This window comes from Bombus fervidus, chromosome 8 (assembly GCF_041682495.2).
Source record: "Bombus fervidus isolate BK054 chromosome 8, iyBomFerv1, whole genome shotgun sequence".
NCBI lineage: Eukaryota > Metazoa > Arthropoda > Insecta > Hymenoptera > Apidae > Bombus > Bombus fervidus.
Window position 1 is genome coordinate 14,438,881 of NC_091524.1, and position 24,645 is coordinate 14,463,525.

General features: G+C 29.2%; 6 protein-coding genes across 13 annotated transcripts; 1 reads left to right on the forward strand and 5 right to left on the reverse strand.

The window, feature by feature from the left end:
- Positions 1–23: 23 nt before the first annotated feature.
- On the reverse strand, positions 24–7,030 carry LOC139990087 (probable phosphorylase b kinase regulatory subunit alpha). Of its 4 annotated transcripts, XM_072008998.1 has the most exons (15): positions 6,168–7,030; positions 5,628–6,073; positions 5,236–5,551; positions 4,942–5,155; positions 4,754–4,863; positions 4,517–4,664; positions 3,502–3,680; positions 3,277–3,427; positions 3,134–3,163; positions 2,610–2,902; positions 1,678–2,233; positions 1,553–1,605; positions 1,314–1,472; positions 469–726; positions 24–371 (listed from the first exon to the last, which is right to left on the reverse strand). In XM_072008998.1, the coding sequence occupies exons 1-15, from the start codon at positions 6,648–6,650 to the stop codon at positions 144–146; spliced, it is 3,624 nt and encodes a 1,207-aa protein (XP_071865099.1). In that variant the 5' UTR covers positions 6,651–7,030; the 3' UTR covers positions 24–143. The 4 variants fall into 4 exon arrangements, with proteins under 4 accessions (XP_071865099.1, XP_071865097.1, XP_071865098.1 ...); XM_072008996.1 differs by lacking the exons at positions 3,134–3,163; positions 4,517–4,664 and adding an exon at positions 3,868–4,015 and having other exon boundaries at positions 6,168–7,028; XM_072008997.1 differs by lacking the exon at positions 3,134–3,163 and having other exon boundaries at positions 2,610–2,830; positions 6,168–7,028.
- Positions 7,031–7,964: 934 nt separating this feature from the next.
- Ns2 (nucleostemin 2) lies at positions 7,965–11,259 on the reverse strand. The gene is made up of 2 exons (XM_072009012.1): positions 10,673–11,259; positions 7,965–10,403 (listed from the first exon to the last, which is right to left on the reverse strand). The coding sequence occupies exon 2, from the start codon at positions 10,396–10,398 to the stop codon at positions 8,260–8,262; it is 2,139 nt and encodes a 712-aa protein (XP_071865113.1). The 5' UTR covers positions 10,399–10,403; positions 10,673–11,259; the 3' UTR covers positions 7,965–8,259.
- A 3,698-nt stretch (positions 11,260–14,957) lies between these two features.
- Positions 14,958–18,018, reverse strand: Egh (beta-1,4-mannosyltransferase egh). 5 transcript variants are annotated; one of them, XM_072009046.1, is made up of 3 exons: positions 17,982–18,018; positions 15,789–16,597; positions 14,958–15,705 (listed from the first exon to the last, which is right to left on the reverse strand). In XM_072009046.1, exons 1-3 carry the CDS (start codon positions 18,001–18,003, stop codon positions 15,133–15,135), a joined length of 1,404 nt encoding a protein of 467 aa, XP_071865147.1. In that variant the 5' UTR covers positions 18,004–18,018; the 3' UTR covers positions 14,958–15,132. The 5 variants fall into 5 exon arrangements, with proteins under 5 accessions (XP_071865147.1, XP_071865150.1, XP_071865149.1 ...); XM_072009049.1 differs by lacking the exon at positions 17,982–18,018 and adding an exon at positions 17,596–17,975; XM_072009048.1 differs by lacking the exon at positions 17,982–18,018 and adding an exon at positions 17,563–17,975.
- Positions 18,019–19,375: 1,357 nt separating this feature from the next.
- LOC139990118 (ribonuclease Oy-like) lies at positions 19,376–21,027 on the forward strand. Its single transcript, XM_072009064.1, has 4 exons — positions 19,376–19,637; positions 19,817–20,351; positions 20,425–20,583; positions 20,668–21,027. The coding sequence occupies exons 1-4, from the start codon at positions 19,576–19,578 to the stop codon at positions 20,728–20,730; spliced, it is 819 nt and encodes a 272-aa protein (XP_071865165.1). The 5' UTR covers positions 19,376–19,575; the 3' UTR covers positions 20,731–21,027.
- Positions 20,634–22,424, reverse strand: LOC139990115 (UBX domain-containing protein 1). Its single transcript, XM_072009059.1, has 7 exons — positions 22,283–22,424; positions 22,158–22,211; positions 21,938–22,096; positions 21,616–21,867; positions 21,329–21,545; positions 21,060–21,240; positions 20,634–20,905 (listed from the first exon to the last, which is right to left on the reverse strand). Exons 1-7 carry the CDS (start codon positions 22,336–22,338, stop codon positions 20,859–20,861), a joined length of 966 nt encoding a protein of 321 aa, XP_071865160.1. The 5' UTR covers positions 22,339–22,424; the 3' UTR covers positions 20,634–20,858.
- Positions 22,283–24,172, reverse strand: LOC139990124 (histone H2A). The gene is made up of 3 exons (XM_072009070.1): positions 24,013–24,172; positions 23,722–23,929; positions 22,283–23,242 (listed from the first exon to the last, which is right to left on the reverse strand). Exons 1-3 carry the CDS (start codon positions 24,032–24,034, stop codon positions 23,065–23,067), a joined length of 408 nt encoding a protein of 135 aa, XP_071865171.1. The 5' UTR covers positions 24,035–24,172; the 3' UTR covers positions 22,283–23,064.
- Positions 24,173–24,645: the final 473 nt, after the last annotated feature.

A 24,645-nucleotide genomic window follows, 5' to 3' on the forward strand; every position in this document is an offset into this window, starting at 1 on the left:
TAATCTCAATGTAGAAAACTGAATAACGGGTTAAATTTCTTATATTTCACAAGCGAATATTAAACAACTAGTACAAACGTAAATTATAAGATGACTTCTAGACATAATTAACTAAAAATTGTTTATTTCTAAGAAATAAATAACTACGATATTGAACACTCCAAATCACCATCCTTTGGTAAACAATTTAATAGCGAGGCTATGGCTCTTGTAATGTATGTCATTGTTCCAAAACTACCACTTGGAGCACTATCATAAAAATGTTGACAAACATACGCTGCTCCACCACAAAGAAGATTTCCCATTGCGGTTGTTTCACGTTGCTCTTTTGGTTTAGCACAACACAGAGTAGCATCACCATCAATTTTCATCTAATTATTTTAAATATTCATATATTCAGTATATATAATATATATGTATATTATATACTTGATAGATATTATATTGTATTATATATTAATAATATACCTGATCATCTAAAAAGATGGCATTAGCCTTATGAACTAACTGTTCAACAGCAATAAGTCCTCCCAAAGATGTTGCCACATTATATTCAGTTACTAAAGTTAATACCATTAAAGCTTCGACTACTAACTGACGATATTCTGGTTGTGGTATAGTATTTAATACAGTTTCTACTGCTAGTGCAAATTTTAATTCCCCTGATGTCATTTCCTGTGTAAGATTTTGAGGTAGAATTCTACCTTCGATTGCCAAACCTTGGCACTGTAACAGTTGAAATGTTAGTAAATGATAAATTTTAAATACAGGAAAATCACAAGTTTTAATGGACGAGCTTCAGGATCATGCAAAATTGTTTAAAGTAAAGAAAAAATTGTATATGTATTATTTTCAAGAAAGAATAATATTATTATTATAAGTTAAGGAGCATTACATAGGTTTAGTTCTAATGTAACACAATTTTTGGAATACTTTAATGAAAAATTATTTCTGTATGTTAAAACCAGAGATATATTAAAAGTACATACATTATAATAGATTGATCGATATTACGCATATAGTAAAATGGTCTATTTCAAGAATTTATTGAATTAATTGTGTTTTATAATCCAATAAAATTTACTTTAAATAGAAATATTTCCTTTACACTGAAAATCTATAATTATTGGTTTTTACATTGAATTTTTTTCTAAATTTGCTTTTTACATTTTTATGTTTTGAACATTATGTTTTAAACAAAACAATAATGAACATATATTTATACTAACGTTTTTTTTTTAATTTTTATCGCTTCTGTGTTTCCAAAGCTTGTCCGTTAATACCTGAAATACTTTGCACACGTGTATACTTACTCGTTCGAGTACTTGCCATACTCGAGGATAAAAATCTCGCGGCACTCTGTTTAATGCACCGTCCAACCTTCGTCGTCGTAACCATTGACCTTGTCGGTCTGGTTCTACTTCGTTACCATCAGTTTGATCAGGACTTAAGAAGCCTCCAATTTGTGATTTCTAAAATAAGGTATTAGGATTACAATAAAAGTATTAAAATCCAATAATCATATGTATCAATATACTTTAATGACTATTACCTTGCTAACTTTACTAGATTTGCAACTGATAACAGAAAAATTTCCCCGACCAACTAAAATCAGAAAAAATTATTTTTACATGAAAATAAAATTCATGTCTTATTTCATTAACATGTTAAACATACCACTGCTAATAGCAAATTCCTTCCCGCTTATAATATGGTGTAAAAGATTTTTCATTTCGAATGGCGATAAGTTAAGCAAATGCTCGGATGCTTCTTCTCCTGTACAAATTAGAGTTCTTGATAATTCAGTAGCCATTACTTGAATAATTAAACCTACTCTAAGTCTGAGCATCTCAAGAAACAATTGCGGTTCCGTTCTAATAAACATTGCTAAATAAACAAGTAATTCTTGCGTTAGCATAGCAGTAGATTCATCATCTCCATACGCTTGATGAATTAAAGCTCGTAATTCATTTTCTGGCAATGGTGCGACAATAGTGTGCTCGTTAGTTGGTGGCATTCCAACTGTAACTTGTTTCTGACGAACTAATAAATCAGTGACTGCTTTGGCTAAATCTTCTACTCGTTTTCCTAACATGCCAGCTGTGTGGCGTACAATACCCCACATTTTTTGTTGACAAGCCTTTTCGTAGAGATCTTTCAGTAAATCTTTTATCAAAACTGGATGACCTTCTTCTACCATACCAGTATTGAAATACAGACCTTGAGAATCAACCTATGTATTTAAATTGAAAATTTTTATTAAATCAATAGAAAATATTTTTCAAAAATGTTAGAAACAACTTTAATTCTTCAATGATGAATAATCGCATATGCATAATAATACTTGTTTTTGAAACTAACTGTTTATTTGTTAATAAAATTGCTCTATTGCTAGAGGATTAATCATGTATTATATAGAAAAAGACATTATTTTCCCTATTTTTCATTATCATATTATTTTTCTGTTACACTTTATAACAAAAATTAAAAATTTTTAATGTTTACCAATAAGTAACCTATTGATAAAATTTTGAATAACGAATTTTATAGTACTAAATGAAATTAAATTTAAATTCATTACATAGAAATGTTTTCTTGCTTGTACTTACAAGATATTGTAAAATATCTCCTTGTTCTTCTAAACTTTCAGTTTCTCGAAGCATGGTTAACAATTCCTCGACTTCTGTATCTGCGTACTGAGTTTCACCTATACCTCTGTGTCTATGTAACTTTGGAGAATTCGTCCAAGATAATAATTCATCTGTAGGGGACGGTGTTCGATCCACAGGAGCCGACTGCGTAGAATTAGGAGTTAACGTTGTATCTGTCACTTCAATAAATGGATTTGTATTTAGAACAGCAGAAGGTCTTCTATCTTCTCCTGCCACCCCAAGAATTTCAGCTACAAATTATATACTTACATTTTTTCACTTTTCTCAAAAATTATTTTCAACTCATTCAACTATTTGGTTATTAAATTCATTTAAAATTATATGTGTTTAAAAACAAAATAGACATGTTAAATTCTTGATATTAATTATAATTTATGTTCATAAACAGAATGAACATGTTAAAATATTGATTTTCATTATAATTTGGAAATTATTTATCAAATGTTAGTATGTACACTTACGTTCTTGTAGGATGGTAGGAACCATAGTATATAGGATCACATTGTACAAACGTTTAAAGATCCACTTTAAATCGCACACAATCAAAATGTTAAGAATTTAAGTAATTTGTATGTAATTAATATACGAAATAAATGTAACTTACGTTCTACAGCAATTGATCTTGTTTTCTTTATAGCACCTTTAACTGACATTCTGCGTCTTAAATTTTTTCCAGTTTTGGTTATCGGTCTATTCAGAAGACCTGTACGATGTGGGAATGCACGCATCAGATGTTCTTCTAAATATTGTTGGACCTTATCAAATATGTATAAATATATATAAAATATGAAATTATGTATATTAATTTGCAACAAAAATATTTGTTTACCTGAGGATTCAATTTATCTGGCCTACCATCTTCAGAACTTCCTAAGAAGCTTAGATTTGTAATGCAAGAGGTACTTAAAAACTCATTTAAGTTTCCTAATGAAACTCTTGTACCATTGATATAACCACTTTTTAATTTCTTCATAGTAGTTATCATTGCCAATGGTATCTTTCCTTGGTCTGAAATAATAATTGTGCTATATAAAATGAAAAGATTGTTTTTATTGTTATCTAAGAATAAAGAAAGCAATATTTTTTATATTACTTGTAGGATGTATCACTATTGAGAGAATTCTATCCTATTTTTAGCACACATCTTAAATAAATTTTTGTCCTGAATGATGATCTAAAGCTGCCTATGGCATACCTAGATGATTATGAGTAGCAACAAGTGTTATAGTTGGTCTGCCGAGCATTTGCTTCCAGTTGATGGTGAGGAAGGCCAAGTTGGTTGTAAAAGTGTTGGCAAGGAGGGCTGCATCATTTGTCGTGTAGTACTCCTCCGCATCAAAGTTCTAAGACATGCAACAAACGCGCACACCACCGCACATATAAGCTGTTATCTTCTTAGAATGTTAGATTTTATATCGAAAAGAAAACGGCCTTTCCTCAATTCCTCTTTCTTTTATGTTTAACTATTTTATAACATTAATTGATTTCGCTTATGATGAAGACAATGACATTTAAATATCATATAGTAGAAATTAATAATTAGCAAAATATTAACGATAGCTAATAAAATTGCATTAAAACTTTCCATAACCACAAAAGCAAAACTAATAACAAAAACAAATGCACGCATGCAGGCAGACATGTTAGATGTTTTTTGGGTAATGTACTTGCATAATTTCAATAAGAAATTAAACTCCAAAAAGGAACTGCTTTGTTTAAAAGCTATATATTTTATCTCTGTTACTTTTAAGCTTTGAAATTTTATTATCACAACTTTCCATGTATTAGATAATAAAAAGTAACACAGATGAAAATTATAGTTTTTAAATATTAAGTTACTATACCTAGATGAATGTTCTTGAGGGGCATGACCACAAGAGGCCGGCCTAACATGTTCTGCCAGCTAGACTTCAAGAAATTAATTTCGCCTTTGAATATGTCAATCATGAGTTCATAGTCCGATGCGATGTAGAAGCGGGTCATGTCTGTCAACTAATGTTTGATGCAAGAACAAGAGGCAATGTAAGAAAAGAAATAAAGGTATAGAAAGCAGACAGTTCGATGAGCATCAGCTTCCTTACCTGTGGAGTGAATGCAAATATTTTATCATTCAAAGAATATAATTTACTGGTGCTTAAAATTCCTACGTCTCTTGATTTGCGTCCAGATAATCCTAATTTTTTATTTCGACCTAAAAGTAATTATTTTAGATTAATAAAAGCGATTTAAATACACAACAAATTATTTAATAAATATGTTTCGTATATACCTAAATATGTATACAAATGACTGAGGACTTTCGCGGGTTGCACTTCAATTGGAGCAACCTCTGCAATTGTTTGTACATGAATATCATGTTGAGCTATTTTTTCTCTAATTTCAGCATCTTCTGCTAAAATAACAACTTGTACTACAACATCTGGCTTTTTCTCGCTACACAAACGTCTATTTAACGGATCCAATTCACCCACAGCAAGGAAACCCTATTAATTGAAAATATAAATTAAAAAAGAAAATAGTTTTAACTTCTCCATATTTAATTTTTCTATAGTTATACACCTACTTCTTGTAATAATTTTCCTAATATGTAAAGAGATTGAGCCCACATAAATGGGCATCTGCCTAATGCAACACGCTTTTGGCTACCTGGTTCAGCATATTCTGCCGATACATTTGCAGTTTCTACAGAATACAATTCAGGTACTAACTTTATTCCATCTTCTGCTTTGATCATAATTTGTTCTAATTGTTTTGTATAATCTGCTACTGCCTCTTTATTGCCTTGGAAACAATAATCCACGATTAAGTAACAAAAGAATAAAGGCCATTCGCATTCTATATTTTCAAACATACGTAATTCCCATGGTTCATAATAGAGCCTATTAAAAGCATAGTAAATTGGTTAGAAAAGGCTAACAATATGCATAGAATTAATTTTTCTTTAATATACTTTACCTATTAGGATCCTCTTTTGGCGTTTTATATCCATCTCTCAAAAATCTCTTACATCCATAATGACCCTGTAGCTTCTTAGTAATAGCATCTCTTGTTAATTGAATTAAATTAGGTTCATCTACAGCGAATGCTGGAAAACTTATAACAGATAATAAACCACTGTCTAATTCTTTTGAATTAGATTCACGTGGTAACATAGATTGTAGAACAGCTTGACATTTTTGTGCTTCATCTGCTAATACATGAATTACCGAGGTAGGTCCACCTCTTGCACCAAATAAGTCCAATTCATTCATTGCTTCCATCGCAGCTTTTGCCATTCCAATACTGCTAGCATTTAGTTCTGGCAATCCATGATTTGTTTTATCTCCTCTCTCCCAAATTCCATAATCAGGAGTACAATAAGCTGATTCAATATAGAATACTAAATTTTGAATGAATGCAACCTGCAGTTAAATTATATATATTTATAATTACTATGCCAAAAATTATTTCATATATAATGCATATTAGTTACAATATATGTTATAATGTATGTACCTCATCCAAGTTGAAAACAATTTGTAAACCAGATGCAGTCATTTGGGCCAGAATTAACAAATAAAGAGATATGGCATCTATTTGAAGATGACCCCATTCTGTATCACCCACAACAGTTTGTTCGTTAACAGAACTGTATTTAGCATGTAAAGCATCATATGGATTTTGAGTGGACTTAAATCGTTCAACTTTTTCTTTCTGTTGCATCATTGCCATCAATAAACCTCTCATTAATTTTACGCAGCTTTGTTCCAGTTCATATGTTTTAGCTCTATCTTCATCCGCATCAGCTATCTTTTTATATGCCATTGAAAGACCCCAAACAGCGAGAATACAGTATACATTGTCACGAACCCATGCATGGTCATTTTCTGGACTAGCAGGGAAAAGCCCTGTGACAACATTCTGATGTTTCATAATAATTTTATGTACAATCCGTTGGTAATAGTCCAAACGGACACCAGAATTACTACGACTACGCATTTGGAATATGTGTGTCGAAATTTTGAAAATATTTTTGAATCTACTTTCTTAAAAAAACGCTTTAAATTCTTATAATTATATAGTATGCTTATTATCTCTCATTGCATTTCGAGGTTGGATTTGAATTATTTCTCTAAAACACCTTTACAATAATTTCTTGATATCCTTATTTGATTAATAAAAAGTATATATAAATATATATGCAAGTAAATTATCACACAGAAACTATAAAAGTTCGTTACATGTACATTTCATAACATCTGTACAAATTGTAGAACTTCTCATGTGAACATTTTAAATACTACAATGTGAAACGAATGTCAAACACAGCGGACCTCTATATTTTACACCATCATTAAATAACTACAAAGTATGTGTTCAATATATGTACAATATATGTATATATGTATATATCATAAGCATAGGAACATAGTGACCGAAGAATAAGGAAGGGGGTGAAGTTATTTCCGGGAAGGGGACAACGTGATATTTTGGAACTCGCATTGGTAATTAGTCACACAAATGCAATATTATTTTCATCGAGTAGTATACCAGGAATTTTCTCTCTGGTATAATTGGTTAACTGGTTTATTTTCTTTTTCTAATATACATCACTATGTTGGTGACCAATGACCAATGCGGTCCCAAAACATCACGTGACCATGTGGTAGTAAGATAATATACCCGGAAGCCGAAAAGCAGCATTTAACAAAAACAGTTTCACAAAAATGGCAACCTTTTCTGTTTAAATTATAAGTATTACTATATTAATGTACAAGCAATAGATTATCTGAATCTGCCCAAATTTGAATCTCTATAAATTTTGAAATAAATTAGCTGAATCTGTCTAAATTTTCTTATTATAAACAATTACTCAATAACAATCGAACCAATTTTCTCATTAATCGAAATCTATGATATATTTCGAAAATGGATGCAAATTACATTAATTTAGTTAATTAGTTACTTAAATTTCTGTAATATGTAATTGATCATAAGGTGCACTATGTCAATCATTATGAAAAATTAAACTTCTTGTTTATAAATACTACCTACTTGTTAAAAAGGAGTTTCACAAATGCTAAAATATCAATCGCGCTATAATAGCTATATTTATTATCAATATACAGGATGGGGTCGAATAACACGTACAAGCGAGCATGAGGTGATTCCTTATGAAAAAGCAAGAAAATGTAAAATAAAATCCTTTTTGTCCGAGGCTTTGTTTTAGAGAAAATCGTATTTGAAAATTTATCAAGTGCACTTGAACATCATTAATTATCGACTAGGTATGAATAAACAATCAACAGGAAATTATTCTATATACAAACTTTAAATACTTCTTTTATGAATCTGTTAAAATATATACAAATTTGACGTAGTAACAAAATAATTTTTACATAACTTCATATTCAATGAGTTGATTGTTAGTGTAAATCAATTTATTTATAACATAAATGAGAATAATTAAAAAATGTATTTATATGTTAAAATTTACTATACATATTAAAATTTACTATTCTTATTTAGATTAGTTTTTGTTTCTGAATTTCAATTACATAAATAACTGTTTATATTTTCTTAATTGTTTTATTTCCTTAGTTATGAATTATTTACGTTTAACTTTAGGTATTCTTCTGTTTCTATTTCTATTTTTTACATTTGCAATTTCATAAAAATTACTACCAACTTTCTTCCTTTTACTAGCTCTTTCTATGGCTCGTCGTTGTTTGCTTGTTAACCTTTTTTCTTTTTCTATTAGCGATTCCATCTTAGAAGATGCTGAAGAAACTTTAAATACTCCACTACTTGATGTAGTATTTGTATTTAACATTTCAGTATCACTAGAATCATATTCCGTTTCCACCTCATCATACACACTTTGCAATAAAGTATCTTTTTCTAATGGCAAATGAATTTCATCATTAGAATTTTCTTCATTTAATTCTTTTTCATTTCCATTTTTCAAATTTTGATTGGATTCAACAATTTCCTCATTTCCTACTGATATTTCTCCAGGTTGTATATTTTCATCATTTTGAGTTTCATTGATGTTGTCATTATTCAAATCAGACACAACTGAATCACTTTCTTCTGTCAGATCATTTTCATTAGATGCATTGGGTTCAATGTATAGGTCATTTTTTATATCATCACCTGAATATGGTAAACCAACCCTAATTTTTCGAAAATCTTGTATTACAGATAACTGAAGTTTTGGTACATCTTTATTTGATGTATCCTCAGTTTTATCCATGTCAACATTCTCTTTTTCAGAATTGTTATTTTCAACAGGAATTTCATCTATTGTCTTTGTCAATGGTTCTTCAAAACCAGGAGGCGGAACATAAAATGGTAATTTACCACGTTGCCAGTCGTTCAAAACCATTCGTGAAACAATAGTGATATCTGGTTCGCCTTTCTTTAATAATTTGCCACTTTTACGTGCAAATTTTTCCAGAAAATCAATGTGATCATCCCATTCCATAATTTTATATGTCTTACGTATATAGTCTTCTTTTACTCGTAATAATACTTCTGAAATGTAATCTTCAGGATTTTGAACAAGTTCTACTCTTACTACGCCTTTCAATACTTTTTCTGTGTCAGTTTCTGCTGATGGATAAACTACGCCTGGACAATCTATCAAGTAAATACGTCTCATCAAAGTAATATATTGCCATACTTTTGTCTCTCCTGCTATTGGTGCAACACTACATACTTTCTTTGATCTTAAGGTATTTATAATTGAACTTTTACCCGTATTAGGATACCCTATAAAACCTACACTGATTTGTTTCTTATCAATATGTAGTTTTGCAAACTGGCGTAACAAATTAATCAAAGAACCTTTACCAAATGGATGCGTCATAGAAGCATGAAAGGCCACTGTTGGATATTCTGCACTTAATATTGCAACCCATCTTTGTGTTACCCAAGTTGGAACAAGATCTACTTTGTTTAAAATAAACATTAAATGCTTATGAGGTTTTTCTGTTCTGAGATATTTTTCTATTGGTGGTGATCTAGTTCCTAAAGGATCCCTGGCATCCAATACTTGTAAAATAACATCAGAAGAATCTATAACTTTGTACAATTCATTCCAAATTCTCTTGCTTTGTCCTGCAGACATAACCCAGTCTCTTTGAGCTTCTTTAATACCTGTATCTGGACGTACAAGATCAACATCCTTAGAATCCTTTTCCAAATTGTACGTTTCTTGCTTTTCTTCTGCTAATTTTTGTAGTTCATCATATGATGATAGTGATAAATTTGGTCTTTTTCGTACTTTTTTTGGACCAAAAACGCTTTCAAAACTTTCTGTATCTAATAAATGCACTCTTGCATTTGCAGCCTTCTGTTGAAGTAATGTTATCGGCAATTGCGTAGGCTTCATAATTACATTGTAAGGATCTTTCATTGCTTTCCCTAATTCAGTTTGAAATTTTTGTAAAGCATTTTGAGAAATAACTCTCGAATTGCCAAACCATCTCTGCGAAGGTTCTACACGAGACATAGTACCAGATGGTTCCCATCCTTGGAATGGAGCTGGACTAATGATACGTCCTTTACGATTACGCTTTGGTTTTTGATTACGGTACATTTGTAACCTTTTTATTGTTGCTTTTGTTCGGACCTTCGCTACACCTTTTAATCCTTCTGTAGGTCGTTCAGGATTCATGCTGTGCCCAGAACGTTTAAATCCCTCTTTTCGAGGAGCTTTGTTTATTACATGTGACTTTGCCATTTTGCCTAAAAAAAGTATTTGTAATTTGGCTTATTAATATATTTCATCAGTTACATCGATTTTAATATTTTATATTCTTGCTTTACTGTGACTTAAATTATAATCAACTTTTTCAAATATTTAATTTCTTTGTAATCAATTATAGATATTATAAATTACATTAATTAATTTAAATGTGAATTTGAAGATGTAATCCGAAAGCTATCCCTAGCCGAAAGGCAGAAGTTATAATAAATAAGATAAAATAAAGTACGAGTTTAAAAATCATATTTACCTTTTTTCTTTCTCCAATTACTATTAAAGTCTTTGTTATACTTTTGTTATAAAAATATATGAAGTTTCATATATTGGACATAAATAATTGAGGTTAAGTTAATACGTGCACGTGCACCATCATATGATATATGTAGGTTTACACTAGGTTTGGAAACATTGATGGAAGGGGTAAGACTCCTAGCTGTCAGAAAAGCAGCGACAAGAAATGGTACATCGAGTTTTAAGAGGTCATTGTAAAGGGGAGGTTACGATTTTCAAATCCATGACTTTGCACATAAAAGTATTTTTTCAATGCCAGTAGAGCGCCTTCAGACTATCAATATATGTATACTGTCAATATTTCAGGGTTCTCAACTAGAAGTATCAATATGTATTGTCAATACAATATTGTCAATATTTATTGAGAACCTTGAAATACTGACAATATTATTAATAGTCTGAGAACACCCGTAGGGACGTTTGAACTTCTAAAATTTTAAGACAGAAAATCCATTTTCACTTTCCTACCTGCTAAGTAATGTAAAATCATCTGAGAAAAAAATGAACTCAGGATTGTGAAAATTGAAACTTCATGCTTTGAAATGAGCCCAGTTGAATTATGGGACAATTTTTATTCACAGTTTCAAATTTAAATATCGACAATTTTTCATTAAAAATTGAGTGATTCTTTAATTTTTCACACCAGTGCATATATATTGGTATTGCAATTAGTATATAACATTTATTACTGCTCTCTTAATTAACACTTTTACATTATACCTAGAACATACTACTTGAATATATTTAATTTACAAATTTCTAGAATATCTAGTAATGGATTGAACAGTCTTTTGTAAAAAAATCTTTGAAAATATTAGTGTAGACAATAAATTATTATTATAGAAGGAAGAGTTATTTTAATTAAAAACAATTATACCTATTGGAAATATGTTGTATATTTAAGGATATTGCAAGTTTGAAATTACAGACATTTACTCATATAACTATTCACAAAAATTGTTATATATGTTTGTATATATTTAATAAACAAGATTCCTTAGGAAGATATATACTTATACATAATTATTTTAATCATAAACATAATTACTTAGAGATTTAATATCTATGATACACCCATAAAAGTTCATTATACATAGTATAAATAAAGCAATATTATAATTATACTGCAGGGCCAATGGTCTGTGACATACAGAGATATCCTTGCTGACACTTTAAATAAACCATCCATCATCAGGGCATGCATCCTCATCTGATATCTTGAAGTACTAATGACACAGTATGTGCTATTCACAATGCATGAACAAGTCATATGTATAAAACTTCACAAGCTGGCATGAACTATTATACCTTTATTGTTTTTATTATTAAGCTAATTTGTACAAATTACTTGTATCAGTTTCGTATTCAATCATATAATACATTTTTCATCTTTTCACACCAAACCACCAGCAGAAATTGTATAAATAATGCAAGTATTTTTATCTTTTCAAAACAGAGTCAAGTAGAACAATTTATTTAACGCAAATCATTGAAATATATTTCTTTATCTTCTATAATGGTATTTTATTAAACTTTTCTAATTCATTATCAATTTTTACAGATGTTTATATTATTCAAAAAATGATATATTATTATAATATATTTCAATTTCCATCTTTATAATATTAAACAATGTTGCTATATACCTTCCTCATACTTTCTTGACTAGATAATGTAAATCTTATTGAATATAATTGATTAGGATATTTTAAGTACGTATACGCAACACTGTGTGCCACTTAAATTAATATACATAAATATCACTGAAAGATTTTTTTACTCAATTTTAAAAAATAACTTTAGATACTTTTGGAAAATTCATATGCCAGAAATCAGTTAGAGAGTAAGCTAAACTTAAAGTGAGCTATGTACCTAATGATTGTATCACTAATAATTTTAATGATATTTATGTGCATTGATTAAAACGAGATCTGATTATATAAAATTCTGATTAATAAATTTGTCGATTACTACATGTACTCTACATTGTCACATTAATACTTTCATAATTTTATTACATAAAATTCAAATTATCATCAAATTTTATTAAATGAAAATTATCACCAAAAAAATAAATATATATTTATAGTATTTTCAATATTTGTGCTGTATATAATTTTCACTTCTAAATTATGAATTATTATACAAAAATTATTGTTATACGAAATTATAATTTAAATATATTACATATTATGATCATAAAATGAACATATGTTTCTAAATAGTAATTAATTTTATATAAATTTTATATATTAAATTTACTTAGAAGTCAGTGTATTTGTATTTTAATAAATAAAATTTATTTTACAAATAAAGTCTCACAAATGGAAAACATGTAAAATACTATTAATTTTGTTTATGATTTATACATTAAGCTTATTATATTACTTATGTGTTATCTACTGTTATTGTATGTAAGTTAGCATTTATCAATGCTGTATACTGTTTATAGCCTTTTCTTTTTAAATTAAAAAATTGCATGAGTTTATTTTATAATTTAGAAACACAAATATTTTTCTACTATTTCAATATTTAGGAATTAAACCATCAATTATATAATACTTATGCATTACACGCATTATATATATACATATATCTTACTCTAAATTAAATGTTATAAAATAAAATCTTCATAATTTTTCAATTTGAATTATCATATGGTTAAAATGGATTTATATCACAGTAAATCTTACATGCAGTTGGATATAATTATTTTAGTAACTGCATATAAAATTGAAGATATTAGACATTTTAAAAAATTTTTAAGTAGATTTTCTCATTATTATGTTGTATACTTATAGTTTTGCTTCCTAATATTTTATGCAACATTTGAAAACATTTTGAAAAAATTTTATGTAGATTTTATGCAGAAATGAAAATGAGTCATCAAATTTTGCAAAACAAAAGGAGGAATAAATTGTGTATTTACATTCAAACTTCCACGTACTTTGGTTGGATATAATTTATAAATATTACTATTTTGAGTAACTCGTAGTTGGTTAATTTTTGTTAATATGGGTTTTACATCAGAAGTTATTATATAATATAAATATGATACCATATAAAAAAATATGAAAATTACATTCTAGTGTATAAATGTAATGATACCCTACATTTCTTATAATTTTAGAGATATGAATCTACATTCTGTCGAATTTTTATCAATTAAAATTGGATTTATATACATAAATTTGAAAATAATCTATTATTGATATACCAAAAAAAATATATTTTGTTTAATTAAAAATATCATCATTAGATAGGTGATAATAATAGATAATAACCATATCATATTAGGTATACAAAATTCAATTTTCCTAATTGTTATGAATGATGATAATTAGAATAAAAGCATAAAAGCAAAGTAGTTGATTGTATAAGTTGACTTTTTATATTATGCTGTACTGTTCTGTAAGTTCAAAGATAAAGAAGGATTATTCCATTGCATGTACAACAATTTTTGAATAAGTGATTGCATGTTTTTGCAAGTTTAAAAAATCCTATTATCTTTGTTTTTTTTTAACATAAATTTAACATAAATAATAAGTGATATCTAATAAGCGGTACATTAAGTTTCATGTATTACTTAGTAATCAATCAAAGAGATAATTTCAATTATTTGATTAATTATTTTTCAACAAATTTTGAATTTTTATACTTATAATCAGAATTTTATGGAGTTATTATTATTGGATTGTTTTATTAAAATTTTTATCTTTATCTCAAACTTTATTTTATTATTAGTGTTGATAAAAGAAAACATAATTATATATAATATCAATAAAATTGTATTTCAATTAAGGGAATTTAGCAATTCATTGATAAGAATTTTATGAAAATCTAATTGAAAATATAAATATTAAAATTGTTACTGATAGATGATTTATTATTTATTGTTTATTATTATTTTATTTATTATTTTCTTCATTACATAAAATCTGATAAGGAAGAGTATTTTATTTCGAACAAATAATAATGTTTAAACTATTCACCATAATTATTTATCTGAGAGATATTGTAACTGATTGTAACTCTTCTGAGTACTGAATTAAATGTTTAAATTAAAATTTTCCTAAACTACACTCTACAAACATAATATTATATTTATTACTATTTTGCATATTATATAGGACATTAATTAACTAAGATATTTAAATTATTACTTTGGCTATCTATTATATAGTATTAGATAAGACAGATAAAGTATGTTTGTTCCAAACACGCCTATCATCCACATTATACACACAAACACACACACACACACACATGTATCTATAGCACGTAAAAGATTATTAATATTTCAAATTCTAAGATATAAAATCATATTATTTTTCTAAAATACACAAGAATTTCTGAAAGTGTACATAAACATTTCTGTAAGTATATGATACTATTTAAAAGGAATCTTTTAATACTTTTTTATATTGTCACTGGTGGTTTGTACTCTTTATTAACTACATAAAATTTATGTTTTGTTCCGAATAAACCCCATATAACGGCAACATTTTCAATGATCAAATTAAAAGGAATTGTTGATAATGCCCCACATATACATAGTATAAATCGAGCAATACCAAATCGGTATAAAGAAAATGATTTAACTACACCAAAAACATACATATAAATATTTACCGCACCAATAAAAGCACATAGGAAATCTATAAATGGTGGGCAAGTAATGGGATAAATTCCAGCTAATACAATATTCGAAGTAGAAAGCGGCAGTGTTACCCACGAGTAACAAGATATGCCTAGAAGCAGCTTTTTATTTAATGGAATAGCTTTGGAATGTACAACAAGTAATATACCTTGTAACCATCTTTTTCTTTGTTGTACAAAGTCCCATAATGTAAATGGTGACTTTTCCCACATTTCACCATCCACAAAATTAAATGTATACCCTTGGGTAAACGCTTTCATTGCAAAAAAACAATCTTCTGCAACGGATCCATCTAGTCCATTGTTGAAGGAAACTTGTCTTTCTGCACCCATCTATAATAATAAAAATATTTTTGTATGATATAATACGATTATAATTAAGGACATGATTCATGTATAATGTAATAAACAATTACTTGAGTAACAACATAAGAACCTTTCATACTAAAGAAAGGTTTATGAAACATTGTGAATTGCAATCGTAACTTTCCCATGTCATCTGCTACTCTAAAACTGTCTGCTAAGGTAGTAATCCAATTAACGACATCTTCATTTGCATATGTTATTAACCCTTGACCAAATTGATGTTTTCCATCCAGTACAAAATTCAATATTCCACGAACAGAATTTTCAGTCAGTAAAGTTTCTTCATCGAGATGTACAATCCAATCGTTATCTGCTAACTCATTGACTGAATTTTCTAAGCAATATTGTAAAGCACGGGCTTTGAACAAAGCACCACTACTTGTACGATAGTTTGGTGGCACAACAACCTCTCTGATTCTTCTATGAGGGCTTAATCCAATTGGCTTATCACTAACTACTTCAATTTGAAAGTTTTCTAAACCAGTTTCTAGACATCTGTTTAAATTCCTTATTACATTTGCTCTCACTAATTGTGGATAATCTCCACGTGTTACTATTCTAATACAAATAAATGGTGCAAGTAATGGCGAACCTTTTAAAACAACTTTATCTGGGAATGCATTGTATATCATTAGTCCTACAAAGTTAAATAAAACTTGTGGAAAGGAAAGAAATGTAAGCGTTCGCAGGATATATAATATAAGTGCGCCAAGAAATCCATATTCAATCCATGGATCAAATGTTTCCTTTTTATTATTATTCCAACTAAGTCCTCCGGTAATCAATTCAAATATGATTATAACAATAAGTAGTAAACAACAGTGTAAAATATGTTTTGTTACACTGTTCAACATTATTTCTGAAAAATAAAGATAAGAGTTTCTCAAAAATAAAGTAGAGTAAAGAATTAGTAAATATACATTCTATATATATGTTATGTATATTATTTATGTTCATAAATTATAACATACAACTTTTGTTTATGCATAATTAATAACAAAATTTCAAAATATGTAAACTCACTGCTTAAAACAATCAATTCTATTAGCGAATATAAATGAAAGATTTTATAGACTGAATAAAGTAAAATGTTATTTATAATACAATACTATAATAAAAATCAAAATGACATGAAAAATGATCTTTTAATCGCTTTGAGTACTGCATATTCACTGATAAAAAAAAAAAAATAGCAAGACGTTAAGTTCTATATAATCTTATCAAACTGTGCTTCACATGTATATAACTGACAAATCTTATATATAATCTATAATCTAGTGATAGTAGATTGAAAATATGAAATACTGTCCTTTAAAAAGTATCTAACATTTCATATTGTCCTATGCTTTCTACTATTTCTACATTTCTACTTGATTTCATATTTGTATATGATAAATTTATCACAATCTAAGAATATCAAAAGTATACAAGAGCAGTGTAACGTTTCTATTCATAATACATTAATATGTTATTATCACATTATTATATGTTATTAATACGTTAATATTCATAATAAAATTTAGATACAGATGGAATAATTTCAGTTTTAGGTTCAAATAAACAACAAAATTATTGCATAAATTTTCATAAAGATGCAATAATATTAATGCTTACTAATAATATTCAATTAATTTATTAAAATGTTATTTTATTTATATACCTTTCTTTGTGTAGCCAAATATTATTGTGATATATCGTTAAGAAGAAGGATTTCTCGATTCATTGCCCACAACAACAAACAAATGTAAATTAATAATAAAAAAAGAACTAATTTATGTACCGGTATAAATAAAAAATTTTTTCATAATTTCAACAACACACTACCATCGACTTTCGTTGATTCAAAGAATCACTTACATTCCAACATTCTTCAATGTTTTACAGGAAATGACTAACTATCAAAACGAGATAAGGAAATCAAATCAACCTATGAAGTTGCGATAAATATTGAAATTTGACATTAAGGTAATACCAGTTCGACAATTATACTGACGCCAATTATACTTTCCTTTTTACTGGCTTTAACGTCTAATATAAACCTCTATGATTGGTTGATGTTACTTATGCGGATAAAATTAAATTCATAATTTTTATATCTTTCACCGTTAAGTGTTATTTATAGATATAACGTGCATTCGTATGTTATTCTTAACAATGTATGAATATAGTAATGCATTATTAAAAAATGTAAGTTCATGTTAATAATAAAAGTAAAATAAATGTGAAAACAGATTAATATCAACCGTCAACCACGATCGTATACATAGGTTCAACACTCGTTCAATTTTTGGTGGTGGGGGATGTCATCATTTTGATGTATATTAATTCTCTTATTAGCCGTATGGCGCTATTAGAAAATTCCTCAGTGCACATGAGTGTTCAGCGATCATTACGCCGCTCTGCGACGATATGCTTTACCTCTAAAAATTGAATGAGTGCTGAACCCGCATGCCGAACGCGAAAGCAGGCGAAATTCAAAGTGAGGAAGAGAGCTCTGAAAGATGAAACATGGCGAAACAAGCAACCAATGAAAAATTAGTAAATGGGCAAGAAAGTGACGACATGGTGATTGAGGGCATCCTATTGGTTGACACATACGCACAGACAGTATAAAGAGGCGTAATCACGTACAAAGATCATAGGAATAATAATAGAGGAAATTAATTAACGAAGCAAGCGAAGAAAGTAAAAAAAGAAAATAAGAGTAGAAAACAGGATAAAAAGCTCGAGAAAGACCAGATAGGAGACATTTCCAATTATATTATATATGAAAAATAGAGTCCCGAGGATCTGAGCAAGAAAATTCAATGATGATAGAAATAAGTTATAATATAACAATGTAATACATTTATGGATGCAATGTTGAAACTATATATCTAAGGAATTAATAATAGTCAGCACAAAATAGGATTAAGAAATATTTGAAGACTAGAAAATGTGATAGAGGATAGAAATAACATGGATTTTCAAATTGTACTTTGGATAGTAATAAAATAAAGAAAAGGAAGTGAACAGAGCTAGAGACAGTTGTAAGCTAAAAAAAGAGCATAATTTTGCTTGTAAATTAGAACTGAAGAGAGGAAAAAGGAATGAGAAAAAAAAAAAGAATGAAAATGAAAATGAAATGTAACTAAGAAACGACGTAAGCGAGGAATGTTTTTTGTTGAGTAAAATAAAGGTAGATAACCTTTGATAAATTACTTACAAATATCTTTGTAAAACCAAGGAAAAAAATAAATTCAAATTTCAGGAAAAATGACCTTCATTTTTGGCTCTGGAGACCTAAAATTTAGTGACCGAAAAGACATGTACAAATAAATAATTTTGCAGTCCGGACACTCTACCTTATCAAAAGATCAAAAGATGAAAAATAATCGCAAGTAATGTTTTTATCTTAGTAAGATAATCTCACTCACCTTGTCGTAAAAAATATAGTGCATTAAGTGGTTTCATATCTTTATATGTTAATATAAACATGTTAATATAATGTTTATATAATAATATAATACACTCATATTTTGTTCCTAAAAATATATAAAACTGCAAACATTGTTATCAATCTGTTATCGGTGATAACCATCTGTTATTTTTTTTTCCTTCTTTTTATTTCCTACTATATATATGTGTATATTTTGTATTTTTTGAAAGTACAAGCGTCCACTATTGTACCATCTGCTACCTGAATAGAAATTGTAAGATAAAGTTTACCTGGAAGGCATTTATCAGCAGAGAGATCTGTGCCAAGTGCCAACTGTGTAGTCAATGAATATATATTAATTTAGATTTTCTCTGTACACTTTAAGAACTTTACACTGCAAGAATTTTAGCATTTTAAGTATGTTTAGTTGCAAGATAATTGTTAATGTTTTATTTTTGTTTTTTATCGCTAAAACAAATAGGTGAGTAAAAAGTGTTATTTGCTACAATATATATGTATTCCTGTTTTGTGATATATATAAAGTGATACAATGAAAAGATGTTCTTGAACTTTCTTTCGTTTCCCATTATTCGTAACATAACACATCCTCTGTGTGTGAGAGGGAGTATATTCTTTATATATAAAACATGGTTTTCGCAGTGATGAGAACTATTTGAAGACCACAACAGGATCAACTGACTTCGATGTTTTAATTTTTACACAACATTGGCCTCAAACTGTTTGTTATACGTGGAAGGAAAGCGCAGCATCGCACACGTGTTCATTACCGACAGAAGATGACGAGTGGACAATTCATGGCATTTGGCCTTCTCAATACAATAAAATCGGTCCACAGTTTTGTAATAAATCAATGCCTTTTGACCATTTAGCTTTAAAATTAATAGAAAGAGAATTACAAGAAAAATGGATAGATATAGAATGTGGAAAAACATCTTACTCCCTTTGGGAACATGAATGGGACAAACACGGTACTTGTGCGGCGACCCTGGAATATCTAAATAGTGAGATCAAGTATTTCAAGGGAGGTCTGAATTTATTAACAATGTACGATATGAAAACTGTATTAAGTAAAGACAATATCGTACCTGGAAAAACATATAACACGACCGATATTTTGAATGCTATTGAACGAATATTGGGTAAACGAGGCACATTAATCTGCAGAAAAAACAAGGTAAGAATTTATTTATACATCATATAATATCGATATTTGATACTTAAACTTATTAGTATAAAAATTATTTTAGGACACTGGAGAATCATACATATTTGAAATACGAATATGTTTTAATAAGATGTTACAATTAATTGACTGTGATAGAACTTATGAATATCCTACGAACTGTGATCTTCATGGACATGTAACATATCCTGATAAAGTGCCACAAGTTCACAACGTCGCACAAGTATAATTCTAGTATAAATTAAGTTTGTAAGATGATATCTTACAAATCGATATATTCTAAATTCTTTATTTCATATTCTTACAGAAATTACAAATTTGGAACATGATTATATTTTCAAATGTATATTTTTTCTTTTACCATTATTAATTACAAGTACAGAATGTTTTGAAATGCTGACTTTTTATAAACAATTTGTAGAATATTTTACAATGGTATAGTACCTTAAAAGTTATATGGTTGACTGCGTGGAAAGTAATAGCTGATACTTATTATGATCATTCTACTTTTTTCTGAACAATTAAAACTGCAGATGGTGTCAGGCCTGGAAGTACAACAATAATAATAATTAAATAATTGGGCCTTGTACCCTTTTATCTTTATGTTATTATAAGAAAATCATAGCTAATTCAGAATATCTTAATAAATACCACTACATACTAGTAATATTGTATTACATATTATAAATTCCAGCATACCTAAAGCATTCAACGGAGCTTCATAATCATCTTCCATGAAAATTTTCTTTGGGAAAGCTGTCATTAAATTAAATGGACCAGATGGATCTGTTCTATTAATTTCTATAAACAATCTCACAGCAGATAACTTCTCCTTACTTCCAAAGCTTTGTGTTAATGTTTGTCCATTAGTAAGCCTAATCTAAAATGTTACTATCATGTCATTTAAATGTAATGATATTTAGATATTAAGATTAGAAGTAGATATTCATTAATATGCAACTTATTACCTGCAACCTTGTATCATTATATTCCTTTCTATAAGTACTAGTAGAGGATGACGGTGTAGGTGGAGATTCTGTTAATGCTCTTTTCGCATTAGCTTTGGCACGTCTAGCAGCTTTATCAGCTTCAATTTGTTCTTTAACTTTTTGACGTGCTAATTTCTCTTCTTCTTTTTCACGTTTCCTCTCCTCTAACAACTTTCTCATTTCTAACTCCTCTAACCTATAATTGAGATAAACAACTAAATATATTATGTTCACTTTTGTGAAAAAAAAAAGAAAAGGCAACCTACTTTCTTCTAGCCTGAGCCATCTCTTTCCCTGATTTTATTCTATTCTTTTCCCTTTCTTGTGCATCTTTCTTTTCCTGCTCCTCTCTCTCCTTGTTTTTCTGTTTTAACTTTTCTGTTAGAATTCGTAATTGTTCCTTCTTTTCCTCTTCCGTAAGAGGTTTCTTTTCTTCCGTGCTTTCAGAGAATCTATCATGTCCGGACTTTGTTGCATGGAATTCGACTTCCAAGTTAGATTTAAACAGTTTTCCACAACTATTACATAAAGAATGAAAGTAAATACTTCATTGATATTAACCTACGTAAAGCATTAGTATATATTTACATATCACATTTCATAGATTTAGCAACTTCAGTAGTAGACACCTGACCACTAGCATCGGCAGTATCTTCATGGATTGATGTTTGAAGATTAGACAGCGTTGCACTTTCAGCAGTAGGTGGGTCAGGTGATGGTTCAGCATCATTTGAATGAGCCAAGAGCCTAAAATAAAAATTAAGATCGTCATCGGACGATGAGAATGAAGCCACGGCCTTTCTCGTACCATTCCATTGCCGGAACAACACCTTTATTTCCAGTAATTTCTAAAGCTTTTTCTCTACAACAAAATACACATTAAGATAATAAAGGTTATATTATATTAATAAAAGAGTTACTTAAAATACTTACGCTTTAGATATGCTGAAGCCCATATCGACTAACATATTTATATCACTCGACGACATTTTTCTCTATGTTTGCGAAGTTTTAACGAATATTTTTCACCAATTCACCAAGAATTCGACAGCCACGCGATCAAAAACTTAACGTCACGTTCAACCGACGCGCTACCTATACGAATTTGTACGTTGTAAAAGTCTACTGGTAGAATTACTTTACCGGAAGTCACATGCAGTTAAATTTTGAAAGTATAATTGTCATGTATAAATAACGTTTTATTTATTTAGAATTCCGATGGAGAAAACATGGTTACAATACAAAGGTTTAAAATTTTAAAGAAATATTGTAAAGTGAAGAGTAATGATGTTTTATTTTCACTCTAAGTATTGTTTACAGTCAACAAAAACATAAAAATGTGTTATACTTGTTGTTACATTTTATAAATCATACAAGTCACTAATTTTTAATACAAAATCGAAAGGAGGAAAACAAAATACATAGTACAGTTACGACAGTTTAGTTGATATACTTAGATAATAAACCTAAGCATAGGTAAAAGATCTCTCTTAAGTAATAAAACAATTTGCTATTACATTAGCTAAATAAAAGATGTTATTCGGTAATAAAATAGTAGATTATACTGTTAACTAAAATAATTTTACAGTGAATGTTTGATGAAGCGATGGTAATTTGATAGGTTCCGGAGATTATTTTGTTTTTCTTTAATGGCTCAAGAAACAAAGATATAGCCCTAAAGTACTGTTAAGTTAGAAAGGTTATTCTAATGATTATTAATATTCCTGGGATGTTTTGTCTCCCTTTCCGGATCCACCTGTACCGGTTTTCTTCGGCAGAAGCACTGCTTGAATGTTAGGCAGGACACCACCTTGAGCGATCGTTACACCCGAGAGCAGTTTATTTAATTCTTCGTCATTGCGAATAGCTAATTGTAAATGACGTGGAATTATCCTGAAATAAGAGTATGAACATGTGTATTTGGAAACTTCTATAGTATCGAAAGGTCACTTAACTTTAACTGTAGGTATATACAAATATGAACATGTAGCCAAGTATGAAATTTATGTGCTTCCCATTAGAAGCACGTAGAAGAAAACAACCTATCATATATCAATTCACTTACATTTGAAAGTTTCCCTCTTAAAATCAGGACAATAAACAGTGTACAATGCTACAAAGAAATAACTGTAAGATTGATTTTTGTAAATCCTATATGAAACTGGATATTATATTCAAATATAAGTGAAATTTAATGAAACACAATTTTTTTTTTTTATTATCTTTTTAGCTACAGAAACTAGATAAAGGTATCGTGTAAGTGAAAAGAAAAAGAATATTTGTACAATTATGGAGAGAAGGAAGATACGGATAGATAAATAGATAGATAAGTAGAGAGGGGATGAGGGGAAGAAGGGCTTTGCTTCACCAACCTCGTCTTCTTGTTGTCTCTTGCGGCGTTCCCGGCTAACTCGAGTACTTCAGCCGCCAAATATTCCATCACAGCGGCCAAATAAACTGGTGCTCCAGCTCCCACTCGTTCCGCATAATTTCCTTTTCTTAAAAGACGATGGATTCTTCCGACAGGGAACTGCAGCCCTGCCCTACTACTGCGGGTCTTCGCCTTTCCCTTAGCCTTTCCTGAAAGGATACATATAAACGGTTTTCGACGTTTCTCAATAAACTACAATATTACATTGCAACAAAATAGATATGATACTTACCACCTTTACCGCGTCCTGACATCTTTTATAATACTTTATTAAAAGTTTTCTTAAACACGAGCAACGGTTACTGCTTCTCCTCGGAGTACCAAACAGCGAATGAAAGTCTACCTTGCCCGACGACGGTTATGCGTATGTACGTCAGATATTTTGGCGGCGACAGTTAGGTCGGTGCTCGTTTGCGCGGGAACCTTATTTCTACCTCAATTATACTTGTGGCGCCGCTAGCCTAGCGTTAAAATCCCTAGATGTGAAATTGAAGTTTATTTTAGAAAATGTCCTTTTTTTATTTGCCTAACATATAATTCGCGAGCATAATATATATCGACTGAAAGAATATTATTTTTCCCGACTAATGCGATTTATCTAACGATTATTCGTTAGTTTTTACTTCTTATCTTCTTCGTAGCATTTAACGTTATTATATGAATCGTACAGTCTGTAGAAAATAAGCGCGTCTGGGCATAGAGGGCAGTAACGACGAAAGTAACTAAAACTTGTAATTACTTTAACGGTTGACGAGATAAAACCATGACTTTGAACTTACTAAATATTTTGAAAATGACTAACACGTAGTTTTACCGTGGAACGAAAATCGAGATATAAGAACGATTACGGTTAATTATCGATTGT